This window comes from Urocampus carinirostris, chromosome 10 (genome assembly GCF_059441175.1).
Source record: "Urocampus carinirostris isolate Australia breed hairy pipefish chromosome 10, RoL_Ucar_1.0, whole genome shotgun sequence".
NCBI lineage: Eukaryota > Metazoa > Chordata > Actinopteri > Syngnathiformes > Syngnathidae > Urocampus > Urocampus carinirostris.
Window position 1 is genome coordinate 1,070,625 of NC_142358.1, and position 12,361 is coordinate 1,082,985.

Consider the following 12,361-nt stretch of genomic DNA (forward strand, 5'->3'; position numbering starts at 1 on the left):
CCAAGTGAGAATCTGTGGAAAGAACTGAAAACTGCTGTTCACAAACCTCACCCAACCTCACTGAGCTCGAGCTGTTTTGCAAGGAGGAATGGGCAAAAATATCAGTTTCTCGATGTGCAAAACTGATAGACAGTAAGAAAACATGAAGTATTAAAAGAGAGAACTCTTCAGTTCCTCGTCTAAAGAGTGCAAAAATACTGAATAATTGCCTGATTTTGGGGAAAAATTCCAGACAAGGGCTTACAGCACACAGCGTGCCCTGGCGACTTGCAGCTGTAATCGCAGCAAAAGAAAGTGCTACAAAGTATTAACTCAAATGGGCTGAATAATTTTGCACACCCAACTTTTTCGTTTTTTATTTGTTAAAAAAGTTTAAAATATCCAATTAAGTGTGTTCCACTAAATGATTGTGTCACACTTGTTTTTGATGCTTCACAAGAAATTAGAATTTTATATCTTTATGTTTGAAGTATGAAATGTGGCAAAAGGTCAAAGTTCAAGGGGGCCAAATAGTTTTGCAAGCCACTGTATATATGACAGCGACAACTAGATCAAATAACACACTGCCCCTTTAAACATTCAAAAATGAAATGAAATGATCTGCATTTATATGGCGCTTTTCAAGTCAAGACTTTACAATGTGCTTCACATTTCCCAATAGCGGCCGTGCAGCCATGTAAGGCGCTAACCTGCTTTGCTAAAATGTAAGTATTATATGTGAGATATCTGTCAAAAACAATACCTCTCTCTAAAGCGACAACAAACTCCCTGTTTCGCTGCAGCTCTATCATGAACTCTTCATTTTGTAGAAAAAGTGCAATGCGCTCGTCGTCCAAATACTGCTTCAGTTTCTTGTCTTGCTCCGTCACTGCTGCGTGACAAGGACCACTACTTGTCCCAACCGCTTCAGACTGAAATGTTGGCTGGTCTTTCCAGTGAATTAAAGATATAGAAGATGAGGGTGGTGATGATCCAAATTGGGAGAGATTTGCTGGATTACTCTGAGGTACAAAAAAGGCAGTAGGTTAGTTTGATGACTCGCTTCACGGCTGTTTTAAAAATACATGCAAGTGTGTGATAGTGATAGTCCAACCTGTCGTGCATCTGTAGATTTCAGCCCTTTAATATGTGTTGTATTAATAATGTCTTTAGCAATTTCTTCCTGTATGCATTGAATCTTCTTAGTAAAGAAGACCATTAAGTCATAAGAGTGGGTCGAGTGGGTCCAACTATCTGCGATAGTCTGTTACCTTGTAAGCGATGCTACAGTGTCAAAAAGGACTTTGAGATTGCCATTACTCAAAGAAAAAAAAAGAAAAATAAAGAATAGCCAAATCAATAAGAGAAAAATGTGTCTGTTCCTGTGGGATGCGGGTGTTAATTTTCCCAATTTATTTCCGCTTCTGTGACGCGACAACAGCATAGACGATGAGCTCACAAGTCAACCGGGTAATTGCCCTCAAAACTACGAGGATATTTGAACTTGAATCGTAAAAAAACAAGAAAATGAGCGGGGCTCGAGGTAGGAAAGGTTTGAAGACGAGAACTATATGTACAGAGACTGAAGATAAGACGAATTCGAAGATGGCATGTCGGCAGGTGACAATGGGGTCGGCGAAGATCTACAACACCTGATGCTCGCGAAATTCACCAGTATTACTAAAGAAATCCGCAATCAGAAAAATGAAATAAACTTTCAAAAATGAATTCCAAAAGGAGATGGGGAGAGAATTTGTTCAATTCGTGGAAGAAATTAACAGAAGTTAAAGCAAGACCCAGAAGAAATTCCCGAGCAGAGCAAGGATATGGCCGAAGCACAGACGCGACCCGCTCAGCTGGAAGAGTGTCATTGTGACGCGAAGGAAGCCACCCTTTTGCTGTTGAAACAGAGAGAAAAACTGAAAGACGAGCTGAGTGAAGTTGAAGGACATGGTCGTCGATGCAATTTAAGAATTTATGGTGTGGTGGAACACGAAAATGAGTCAGTGCTCGAACTGGTGAAACGACGACTCCGCAGCGCACCCTGAGGTCAATCGTTGTCAATTTCCTCTTATACGAGAACAAAGAAGGCGTTCTTACAAAAGCATGGAAAAAGATAATACAAATTGAAGGGAGGCTGAATTTCTTTGACCATGACTATTCAACCGAAGTGCTGAGAACGCAAATCCTACTCAGAGATTACGGAACTTTTGAAAGAGAAGGAAATACATTTTCAAACACCAACAAGCAGAACCCGGATCCGCGCACACATATTATTGAATAGTTTATTTATATTACTATGGCTCCAACCCTTTCCAGAAATATGCTATACTTCTCATTCATTGTAAATGGTTCAAAACAGGTCAATTTGGGTTAAAAATTGTACGACTCTGGGTAAGATCAGGGAACCACATTTGGGTCAATTTGTAATTACTAAGCGGGCCCTTCTCTTTAGTGGTAGGTTATCCCCCACTCCCACCAACAGGGAAAAGAGGCCCATGGGAACTTTGGGCCAAGTTTTCTTGGGGGCCTTGTTTTTGTCTTGATGTTTTTCAAATTGTTCTTGTTTATGTTTGTTTGGTTGCAGTGAAGGGATCCATATCTCATATATATATATATATAAACAATGCAGTATGATATCACCATGGTGTCACTGAATATCAACTGTCTAACAACAAAAAAGGACAAAGCCTTAGCCCAGGGGTCAGCCTGTGCGTTGGAGCTGGGAGACCTTGGTGCGGAGTGCCACTTTCAAATTTCCTTGTAAATCAGTGTGCCACACCAGGATCAATGACTCGCACAACATTTTTTTTTACATCCAACAGAGCTGTCATTTTACACCAATCCAAATATAGAACATGAATAGACATTTTAATTTTATAACTCAGTGTTTTTCAAGCCCTTTCAAACCAAGGTACACTTTTATTAATAAAAAAGTTCCGAGGCACACCGTTGAAAATGTTTGAAAATGAAGTTATGTCAAATATCTTACTGCACCACCTCATAAGCAGATAATTACTATATAAAAAGAAAAAAATAATACTTAAAATAAAAAAGAATTATGTGCTTTACGTTTTTATTTTTTACAGTGCAATCTTAAACCGCTTTGTTAAACAGATTAAATTATTAAATGTACTGTGCTACCTCAAGAGCAGATAATTAGTACATAAAAAGTATATAAAAATCTACTGCCACGTACTGATATGGATGACTATTACAGTTCCTCGTCTGAAGAGTGCAAAAATACTGAATAATGGCCTGATTTTTTTTGAAAGATAAAATTCCAGCGGCACACTAGACAAGGTCTCACGGCACACTAGCGTGCCCTGGCACACTGGTTGAAAAACACTGGTATAACTGACCAATTTTTCTTCCATTATTCTTGTTCATCAATAAACTAAAATATAAATGTGAACAACATGTGGAAAGGCCTGTAGCCATCCATGACTTCATTTTTTTTTAACCACAAGAATTAACCAGAATCAACCATTCTTCATCGAAAATGAACTACAATCAAAAAAACAAGTGCTATGGACAGCTAACATACCATTCATCAATGATATATTTTTGCAGAAAATATCAAAACATAAAAACAACAATGCAGAAGGCACGCGCGCGCTTACGCGTACGAGTTCGCGCACACACACACGTATCTTTAAAATATTCGCCATCAGTCAATGGTTTTCCACGCTGGCTGGAAAGAACGAGATGTTTTCGCTCGTGGAGCCGTCATGATTTGTTAATTTATCGCGCGCGTGCGTTTAAGACACGGAGCTCTCCTTTGCGCGGCGCCGCGCGAAAACACGCTGACACACCAAGGTGCGTTAACATAAATGGTCTGCATTTATATAGCGCTTTTCAAGTAAAGCTTATAAATTACACGGTGCGCAACTGAAAATGTATAAATTTCAGGCAAATGCGCTTTAAAAAAAAATCTGTACTATTTTGCCGTTTGCTCGCGTGCCACTGGTTAACCCCTCGCGTGCCACTGCTGGCACGTGTGTCATAGGTTGCCGACCCCTGCCTTAGCCAAATTTAGGAGAGAAAGAGCAAAGTGCCACGTATGGCTATGTTAAAGAACACCAGGAAATTTGGAATAATTAAACATTGTAATAATCACACGTAAACATAAAATAACAATAAAGTAGATTGAAAAATTAATAATAATAATAATAATCGCGTCGGAAAAAAAATCTCCCGATTTCCTATTTCTGAAACTTAACATGTATGCATCGGGCCTTTTTGGTTCGAGGATGATGACGGCCGATCCCAGACAGTCAACAAGGAGCGCTACATAGCCGTTCTGAACAAGTACTGTGCATTGTTGGGACGCCGGAGAGGGGTTGTGAGAGCTTCACAATGGTTTCAGCAAGACGGGGCCACACCTCATACAGCCAACAAAACTATTGCTTGGTTGAGGCAGAGGTTTGAAGAGAGACTCATAAGCAGAATATGCGATGTGGAATGAGCCCCGTACTCACCAGATCTTAACCCCCCAGATTTTTATCTGTGGGGTTTCCTCAAAGACAATGTATACCACTCAAGATAACTGCAGCCCAGGTGTGTGGAGAGCTGAGGAGGCTGCTGGTCCAGATGGAGTATCCCCCCGACTGCTGAAGGCCTGTGCGTTAGAGCTGGGAGACCTTCTACAGCGCATCTTCAACCTGAGCCTTGAACAGGGGAGGGTCCCTAAGCTGTAGAAAACATCCTGCATCATCCCAGTCCCAAATAAATCAAGACCTGAGGAACTCAACGACTTCAGGCCGGTCGCCCTGACATCACATGTGATGAAAACCATGGAGCGGTTGCTGCTGCAACACCTGAGGCAACAGGTCTGTCACGCCATCGACCCTCAGCAATTTGTTTTCCAGGAGAAGGTGGGAGTGGAGGATGCTATAGTCTTCATGCTACACCGATCCCTCTTTCACCTGGATAGGGCTAAGCGGGCTGTGAGGATTACATTTTTGGACTTCTCCAGTGCCTTCAATACCATACAGCCTCTGCTACTGAGTAGGAAACTGACAGATGGGAGTTAGCTCACACCTTGTAGAATGGATTACGGACTACCTGACAGGCAGACCCTAGTATGTGAAACGGGGGCTGTACATCGGACACTGTGGTTAGCAGCACAGGATCTCCGCAGGGGCCGTGCTCTCTCCGTTCCTATTCACTCAATATACATCGGACTTTAAGTACAACTCTGAGTCCTGCCATGTGCAAAAGTTTGCCGACGACACTGCGATCGTGGGATGTATCAGAAGTGGGCAGGAGGAGGAGTATGGACATTGATTCAGGACTTTGTCCAATAGAGCGACGCAAACCACCTGCACCTGAACGCCACCAAGACCAGGGAGATGGTGGTGGACTTCAGGAGAACTAAAACTCACCCGGTTCCTGTAACCATCAAAGGAGAAGGTGTAAAATTTGTCCTGACCTACAAATACCTGGGTGTGATCCCTACATTGCATATTACCGTACTTTTATTGCAGTGTGTATTTTATGTAGCACTATTTAAATATTCTATACAACACGCTACAGTGGGTATTAGCACGTCACATTGGGTATTTGTATATTGTATTCCTTTTGCTTTATTATTGTATTGTTCTCCGGTTAGCACTAGCCCTAAACGGCATGCTAATCGCGGTGAGCCAATTCAGACGCATAACAAGTTCAGCCCCCTAGCTAGTCCCACTCCACCCCGGTCTACTGGCTCCCGCACTCTAGTTATAGGTGACTCCATCACCCGTAACATAAAGCTTAGCACCCCAGCCACGGTTATGTGTATTTCTGGGGCCAAAGCACCCGACATTGACGCTAATTTGAGGGAGCTGACGAGCAAACCTAGACACCAGGACAGGGCTAGCTACACTGATATAGTCATTCACGTCGGCTCTAATGATACTAGAATGAGACAATCTGAGATTACAAAGAAAAATATTGCTAGGACCTGTAATCTCGCCAGAAAGATGAGTCGGCATCGAGTAATTGTCTCTGGCCCCTTGCCTGCGAGAGGCAATGATGAGAGGTTTAGCAGACTAGTCTCGCTAAACCGGTGGCTGGCAAGTTTTTGCAATCAGAAGGGATTTAGGTTTGTGGATAACTGGCCTGCTTTCTGGGGCCGACCTGACCTGCTGAGGAGAGACGGCCTTCACCCTAACTGGGAAGGTGCTCTCACTCTTTCTAAAAATATAGATTACTGTTTAAGCCTTCCATGACAGGGTACACTAGTGCAGGCCAGGTCACAGGTGATTAGTGAACCTGTTACCATGGGTGTGGAGTCTGTAATGCTAGAGCTAACTAGCGCTATGCTAGATTCATGCAATTCACATAGTTTTTGTAGTTTAGAGCGTTCTACTGACTGCACCATACACCCTGATTTATACTCTTCTATAGCATCTTCTTCTGTGCTTCTTACCTCTGTTTCTCCCTTGTTAGGTGAGGAGGGAGAAGAAATAACATTATTTTCTACCAATAGTCATCCTGCTACTTCACCTGTCAACAATATTCCTGTGGTATGGAATTCGGGCCGCATCTGCCGTCATGCAAGGCACAAGACCCGGGACCGGCAGTCTAATCCTGTGGTGGTTACCACTAAGGTTGCCATTAAGGTTCAAAACTCGCGAAAGGTTTCAGCTCAGTCCACAGTGCTGAAGCTTGGCCTTCTTAATATTAGATCACTAGCCTCCAAAGCTCTACTTGTCAATGACCTTATTAATGAACACAATCTTAACCTTATTGGCCTTTGTGAGACCTGGTTAAAACCAAATGAGTTTGTAGTGTTAAATGAGGCTTCTCCCCCTAACTTTGTGAGTTCGCACTTGGCACGACCATGCAAAAAAGGTGGAGGTGTTGCTCTTATATCGGAAGATAGGTTGAAATTTACTTCTAATACCCCTACTAGTTTTAAAACGTTTGAAGCACTTGTTATGAGGTCCTTAATATCAACACCAATTTATTTAGTTGTTGTGTATCGCCCACCTGGACCATACTCAAATTTTTGGGAAGAATTTTCGGAACTGTTAACAGACTTAGTAACTTGTGCGGACAATGTTGTAATTATTGGTGATTTTAATGTTCACATAAACTCCGCATCAAATTCACTTGCAATTGCATTTAAGTCACTGTTTGATACATTTGGTTTCAATCAAATAGTTGATGTGCCCACTCATAAAGATGGGAACACTCTAGATCTTGTCCTGACCCGTGGCGTAGTAGCCTCAAATGTTAGTGTTACCGTATCCTAATGCCATCTCTGATCACTATTTTGTTAAATGTGAGGTGCTGTTTAATGTGATAAGGAAAATTTAGGCTTTAGCAGTCGCAATATCCGCCCTAAAACGGTGTTAGCCTTAAAAGAATTATTACCTACGGTAACTGCAGCCTTCCCTTCGTTCACTGGGTCTGTTGACTCACTTACAAACAACTTCAATACTGCTTTGGTAAATGTTCTTGATTCTGTGGCGCCCCTAAAGTATAAATTCCGACCCAAGAAGAATACACCTTGGTTTACTGAAGAAACTAGGTTACTCAAACAAAGTTGCAGAAAAATTGAACGAAAATGGCGCACTACTAAGCTGGAGGTTTTTCGACTGGCCTGGTGTGACAGTTTGCTGAAATATAAAGTAGCTCTTGCCTCAGCTAAAGCTTCGTATTTCTCTAAAATTATTGTTGAACATAAGAATAATCCGAAATTTTTGTTTGACACAGTGGCGAAACTTACCAGACAACAACTTAACCCAAATGGTTGCACTTATTCTGCTAATGACATTATGGAATTTTTTGATAAAAAGATTCAACTAATCAGGAATGAAATTTTAAAAGAACGCTCTGTTTCCTCCTCCTATATCAAAGATGTGGAGGTGCTAGGTATGGACTGTGTCAGTGGTTGTTCAGAAACATTCTCCAGTTTCAATGATTTGTCCCTTGATAATCTAACACAGATGGTCAGTAGGGCCAAACAAACTACGTGCCTGCTTGATCCGTTTCCAGCTTCACTGGTGAAGGATCTGTTTGGGATCTTAGGACCATCAGTTTTAAATATTACAGTAAAACTCGGATAAGTCGGACTCGCATAAGTCGGATTCTCGGATAAGTCGGACAAATTGCGTGGAACGTTTGTTCTCTAGGCTTTTCTGTAGTATTACACCTCGCATAAGTCGGATTTTATAAGTCGGATCCTCGCCTAAGTCGGATGGATTTTTCCGTACAATTGACCCTTTTTAATGGTTTTCGCCTCTGATAAGTCGGATCGGTATCAGGTCGCCTAGGACATCTCCCAAATGCTCTAAATTTCAGCCTCCAGTGGCAGTAAGCGATGGAATTTTCCGGGAAGATTTTCACTCCTCACAGATTTTCCGGGAAGATTTTCACCCCTCCCAGATTTTCCGGGAAGATTCCTTGATGTGACGTGGCGTTCCGTGATTGGCAGAGGCTATTCATCAAACTCCTCCTCAGTGTTGAATGATAGCACTCTCAATCACAGCACGCGGTCATAGAACAAAGCCTCGTAATCATAATCCCATTGTTTCTTATTACAGTAGTGCTAGCATTCAAATTGAATTTGTGTGAATTTCTTTGGACTTCCTTGCGGTCTGTGCGGTCTACGGTGTGGCGATGGCCTCGAAATTTTGCGACCTCGGATAAGTCGGATCCTCGGATAAGTCGGATGAAAATGACCGGTCCATCTGGATCCGACTTATCCGAGGTTTACTGTATTAATATATCGCTATCCTCGGGTATTGTTCCTGTAGCCTTCAAGTCTGCCGTCATTAAAACCACGCTTAAGCGACCTAACCTTGACCCAGAAAGCCTAGGTAATTATAGGCCAGTGTCAAATCTGCCATTTTTTGCGAAAGTACTTGAAAAGGTCGTTGCACAGCAGCTAAATGACTTCATGTCAGAAAATAACCTTTTTGAAACTGTCCAGTCAGCATTTAGGGCAAATCATTCTACTGAGACAGCCCTTGCTAAAGTAACCAATGATCTCCTTTTAACAATAGATTCTGGTGCCTCATCAATGTTACTGCTGCTGGATCTCAGCGCTGCTTTTGATACGGTCGACCACAACATATTATTGGTTCGTCTAGAACGCATTGGTATCTCGGGAACTGTACTCTCGTGGTTTAGGTCCTACCTGTCAGACAGGATGCAATGTGTTAACTATGGCAATCTGACCTCTAAACAATCTAATGTCCCTTGTGGTGTTCCTCAAGGCTCTGTACTTGGCCCCCTTCTTTTTAGTATTTATATGATCCCGCTTGGTGACATTATCCGCAAGTATAATATTAGTTTCCATTGCTATGCAGATGACACTCAACTGTATGTGCCACTGGAAAAAACTGGACATTTAAGTTTTAGAAATCCGGAGGCTTGCCTTACTGAGATTCAAAGATGGATTTCAAATAATTTTTTACGCCTTAACCCAGAAAAAACTGAAATGTTGATTATTGGTCCAGCTCACTGTCGTCAGTTGTTTTCAAACACTAACCTGAACCTAGACAAATGTAATATCACCCATAGTGACTCGGTCAAAAATCTAGGTGTTATATTTGATCCTAATCTGTCGTTTCAGTTACACGTGAAAAATATTACTAGAATAGCTTTCTACCACCTCCGTAATATTGCGAAGATTCGTTCGATGCTGTCCCAATCAGATGCAGAGATTTTAATTCATGCGTTTATTACTTCTCGGCTTGATTACTGTAATGTATTGCTTTCTGGTCTCCCGATGTCTAGCATTAAAAGTTTGCAGCTGGTTCAGAATGCGGCAGCTAGACTTTTGACTAAGACCAAAAAGTTTGAGCATATTACTCCTGTATTGGCCAACTTGCACTGGCTCCCAGTCCACTTAAGATGTGACTTTAAGGTTCTCTTATTAACATATAAATGTTTGCATGGGCTTGCACCCTCTTATCTCTCCGATTTGATTTCCCCCTATGTTCCTGCACGGAGTCTGCGCTCGGAAAATGCCGGTCTACTTGTGACTCCGAGAGCCAAGAAGTCTGCGGGCTCGAGAGCGTTCTCCATCCGGGCCCCGGTGTTATGGAACGCCCTGCCTCTGGAGATAAGATCTGCAACCTCAACGGAAGTTTTTAAATCGAGGCTTAAGACACACTTCTATTCCAAAGCATATGATTGATGCCCACCTCATATTCTGTTCTGTCCTGTCTTTTTCCGACGCCTGCCTGGCTGATACGAAGGAGAAGGATGATTTGGGATGGGTCAGCGGACCAGTGTCTGACCTGCAGCATGTCAACCCCTGCATTTACCAGCTGGCAGAGACGGGAGGCAGCGTCGTGGCCGTCATAGACTTTCTGGATTGGTTTGCAGGCTGGGGGCGTCGTTGATGTCATGCACTTTCCGGACATTTTCAACATCTTACCTTATGTTTACTATTATGTGTACAGTAATGCTAATTGTAATTCACCCTGGTCAATCCTGGAAGGGGGATTACCACATGTGAGGTCCTTTCTCAAGGTTTCTCTTTTCTCCTCACACTGAGGTTTTTGAGTTTTCCTTGCCCGCATGCTGGTTTAAGATCAGGTAATTGTGTAATTTTGTAACTGTAATCCTGTGCAGTCCTTTGAGACATTTTTGTGATTAAGGGCTATATAAATAAATTTGACTTGACTTGACTTCTCAGCGAAGGGATGCTGCTGGAAATGTGAATTTCCCTGCGGGGATAAATAAGGTATCTATCTATCTATCTATCTATCTACAAGGGAAATCCACAAACAATTGAAGAACTGAAAACTGTCGTCACAGCAAAAATAAGAGCCATCCCGAAAGAGTGTATAAAATTAATTCAAAACTTTGCCAGACGAGTACAGGTTTGCTTGCAACGAAATGGTGGACATTTGGAACACATCTTGGGAAAGACATAAATTGACTTAAAATTTACAGAAATAGCTGAAGCTCTGGTGAATGCTCTTCCATAAACTGAATAATGTGTGATTGTAATTTGAAATGAATAGCTTTTTAATCAAAGCCACAATTGAAATTTTCATGGGTACGCATCTCTTTGGGTCACCATGTACCTGTATTCTTTTTAAATGCTGAGGCAAGATCCGCAGAAAATCCACTGGGAGATTTCCAAGCAACGGAGGGTTCCAATTTCGGGTGCTTTTAACTTGCTTGTGACCTGAAGGTGGCTTTGTTTCAAATCTAAAATGATATAATGTGTCACAAAGGATACCAATTAGAAATACAAAAGGTCGTGAAAATACTTTTTGAAAAAGTCATTGGTGCATGATGGCCTTTTAGCCGACATACATCTCAAAAGTAAAGCCAAAAATGTAGAAATAACATTGGGCATAATAAATCCAACCTGACTCAGCCCCACAGTTAAATAGGAATTTATTGGATAAAATATTTTGATTTTCTTTTCACTTCCTGTTTAGCATAGGATAACATGAGGTAACTTAATAAGAACAGATGGCGAAATGTTTGCCATTTAGATTTGAAAAGCAATTGAAGAACACTGAAAAGCACGAGTGCACACACACAAAATATAAAATTAAAAAATAAAGCTGAGAGTGGGGGCAATGATGCGGATGTGAAATTATCACAGATCAGAATCAGAAGGGAAAGAGAAAAAAGTTAGCCAAAACGAGTTCGATAACTCAAATTACACACGGAGCAGCATGTGCGTATTGGACCAATCACAGGCAAAATCTCAGAAGTATATTGAGAAATGCATTCAGTTTTTTGCTGGACTAGAGTCAGTCAACCCGGAGATAAGCGCAAGCGAACGCCTGGCATCAACAACGTGACAGTTGGCGCCAGACAACAAGACAAAAAATTTTTTTAACGTAAAATTGATCTCAACTATCACAGTAGCATCACAGCAGAAGAGTGATCATTTCTAACCCCTCAACCGCTTAGTTCTGCCAGCAGGCTGCCGGACTGCTTATAAACAAAGTTCTAACTGTACGTTGTCACAAGTCACTGAAATATGTCATGCCGAACATCATTGGAAAGTATAAGCTCTTGGAATTGAATTCAATTCAAAATGTAATCATTACGATCAATCTGAAACTAGATACCTAAAAACTATAAAACCAGCATAGCACACAAATTACGTCTCCTGGCCGTCATCAAGAACCGTATTTTCCGCTCTAAAAGGCGCACATAAAATCTAATTTTAAAAAAAAAAAGCTGACTATGCGCCTTAAATATGGATCAATATTGAATTACAAGGTCTCGCAACTTACGGTAAGCAGCCACCGACTCCATTTTTCGCGTAGAAGAAGAAGTGCGCTGTGCATACTGGGAAATATCAAACAAGGATTGTCTTTTATTTGTGCGTTTGTATAAAGACCCTGAAATGGCTCCTATTAAGAGACACGCTTACAACGCAGAGTTTAAACTCAAGGCGATCAGT

General features: G+C 41.6%; 1 protein-coding gene across 5 annotated transcripts in view; it reads right to left on the minus strand.

Annotated features, from left to right (window-relative positions):
* cuedc1b (CUE domain containing 1b) overlaps positions 1-12,361 on the minus strand; it is a 44,233-nt gene that overhangs the window by 13,683 nt on the left and 18,189 nt on the right. For all 5 annotated transcript variants that reach the window (XR_015851480.1, XR_015851479.1, XR_015851478.1 and 2 more), the window contains 2 exons: positions 11,016-11,142; positions 743-1,001 (listed from right to left, as the gene is read on the minus strand). Coding sequence is in view for 2 of the 5 variants with exons in the window: in XM_088345153.1 (XP_088201279.1) it covers positions 743-1,001; positions 11,016-11,142 (386 nt within the window). In the remaining 3 variants the exon portion in view is untranslated. The remainder of the gene's footprint in view (positions 1-742; positions 1,002-11,015; positions 11,143-12,361) is intronic.